This window comes from Onthophagus taurus, chromosome 11 (genome assembly GCF_036711975.1).
Source record: "Onthophagus taurus isolate NC chromosome 11, IU_Otau_3.0, whole genome shotgun sequence".
NCBI lineage: Eukaryota > Metazoa > Arthropoda > Insecta > Coleoptera > Scarabaeidae > Onthophagus > Onthophagus taurus.
This window is the reverse complement of record NC_091976.1, coordinates 8897565-8900003: the sequence shown is the minus strand read 5'-3', so window position 1 is coordinate 8900003 and position 2439 is coordinate 8897565. Positions and strand designations below refer to the sequence as shown.

General features: G+C 34.2%; 1 protein-coding gene across 1 annotated transcript; it reads right to left on the bottom strand.

The window, feature by feature from the left end:
• Nucleotides 1–360: 360 nt before the first annotated feature.
• On the bottom strand, nt 361–1997 carry LOC139431902 (jerky protein homolog-like). The gene is made up of 2 exons (XM_071200155.1): nt 1752–1997; nt 361–1693 (listed from the first exon to the last, which is right to left on the bottom strand). The coding sequence occupies exon 2, from the start codon at nt 1409–1411 to the stop codon at nt 437–439; it is 975 nt and encodes a 324-aa protein (XP_071056256.1). The 5' UTR covers nt 1412–1693; nt 1752–1997; the 3' UTR covers nt 361–436.
• Nucleotides 1998–2439: the final 442 nt, after the last annotated feature.

Sequence of the window (2439 nt, the reverse complement as noted above, 5' to 3'; positions counted from 1 at the left end):
TCGGAATGCTGACAAGATTTTTGTAAGGAACTTTGCTGTGAGGAGCCACCGCTGGACAGTATTGAGGATTTAAAACAAAAAATTATTGACCTCTGCCAAAACATTGATCATCACATGTTAAGCCGTGTGCTAGAGAAAACACTACAAAGATGGTACCACTGCCAAGTTGAGGGTAATCATATCGAACAAGTTACTTAAGAGTTTGTTCTTAATAAATAAAAAATTCTTTTATTATTCAATAACAACACTAAGCCAATGTTTTAACCGTTACGTATACAGTGGAACCTCGATTATCCGGTCTAATGACCGGTTGAGGGTTGCTGGATAATTGAAATGCACGGATAAATGAAAGGCATATAATAGTGTTTAAATCTTTATTATGAAAATAACAGGAACTATAGAGTACATATATACAGACAACATGTTTCAAATTTATTTATTGGTTAAAGAAATCAGTTATTTGGAGCTGTTTCTTCTTATTGTAAAGTTTTAAACATATGTTGGAACGAATTTTCCGCAAGTTCAAAACATCTATGTGATCTGTATCATTTTGTTGATCTAAAAAACTTAATGGCCCGTCTACATGTGAGAGTGCAGCTTCTGGTGGAACTTTTTTTTCAGGTGTAGAAACGTTTTCGTCTTCATCCTCCTCATCGGTGGCATCCGTTGCTGTAGGTTCCGAAATTGTTGCAATTTGAGTGTCATTTAAAACTTCATAACCCGGTTCGTTTTTATCGCAGTGTAACCATTCCTCAATGTCGGTTATGTCTACAAATTCAAATTCTACAACATTTTGTATGCCATTCAAGAGTTGCCTAGACGTCACTACAGTAGATTCTTCATTTTTGGAGGAACTGAAATGTTCTGTAAGTTGTGGCCAAACTTTGAACCAAGATTTTTGTATTGTTACATTTGGAACATCACCCCAACTCTCTGCTGCCGCATATATGGCATCTTTGATGTTCCATTTCTTCCAAAATTCTTTCAGTGAGCAATCTGCTTCTAAAAGAAGCCGCAACATTATTTTTCTAAAGCGGCGCTTGCAAGCCTCTATTACCCCTTGATCCATCGGCTGTAATAAAGCCGTAACATTTGGAGGCAAATACTGCACAAAAATTTGACCATCAGCCGTTTGTAATGTACGTTCTTCTAGATGTGAGGGAGCATTATCCAATAAGAGCATTGCTCTTTCGGGTAAGTGTTTTGATTTCAAATGTTTCTTAACTGAAGGAACAAATTCTTCAAAAAACCAAGCTTTAAAAATGTCTTGATTCATCCAAGCCTTTGTTTGATATTTATAACAAACAGGAAAATGTTTCATTTCGGTTCCCTTGAATGATCTTGGGTTTTTTGATTTACCTATGCACAACAGTGGTAATTTATGGCTTCCACTAGCATTGGCACAGGGCATTAATGTTATACGTTCCTTACTAGATTTGTGACCTGGAGCATTTTTTTCATTTAAAAAATTTAAATTTTTAAATTCTATAAGATATGATTCTGCAGCGCTTTTATCGGAACTTAATTTTTCATCTTGAATATTAAGCTGCCGTATTCCATGACGTAATTTGAATCGATGTAACCATCCCTGTGATGCTTGAAAAGGTTTTTGAATGTTCCGACGGTTAGAACAATTTTCTTTCTCTTTGCATCCATTTTTGGTAGTGTACTTTAGTTTAGCACAGAGCCTAAACTATACGAAAACATTCATGAGCATCTACAAATTTCATACAAAAACAGTAACTTCTTACCTTGTATAAATAAAACACGCACTATTATAGAAACGTTTTGAGACGTGTAATAAATTAATTAATAAAATTCACATGCATACGTATATAAACGGAGCGAAAAACAACACGTGCATAAGCAATAACTAGTATGTAGTAGAACTGACGCGCCAACGAATCGGTTGCAAAACTGGTTTCGCACGATTAACCGGGTTCAAAACATTGAAATGCACGGATATTTGAAATGAGGGCTTTGCACGGATTATCGAGAAAAACGGTTAATAGAGACACGGATTATCGAGGTTCCATTGTACTAGCAAAATCTTTAATAAAAAAATTTCATTTCTTATATTGACTTTGATTTTTTTCTTTATAAATATTTTTTGATTAAATAAGTTTAATTCATAAATTTAATATACTTCCACCCAACTTTTATTTCATTTCTAAAAAAAAATAAGTAATTGAACTAGCAATTTTAAATCCGTCTTAGCTCGAGCGTATACCGACCGTTAACTTACCGTCCACCAATATTGCAATTTCCATATTGCAATCTTTCTATTCATGTCCTTTAAGGTTGTTCGACCGTTTCGTGGGAATAAATTCGTTGAAAGAGAAACGAAAGTTCAAAAAAGGATAGCACATAAGAAATGTCTACTATAATTATATTAAATGTTTTTATCGCGTAATCCAATGCATCTGAACTAAAAAAAAT

What these genes read in the sequence shown, in the direction of transcription:
- LOC139431902 (XM_071200155.1), bottom strand. Translation starts at nt 1,411, where the DNA reads ATGCCCTGTGCCAATGCTAGTGGAAGCCATAAATTACCACTGTTGTGC.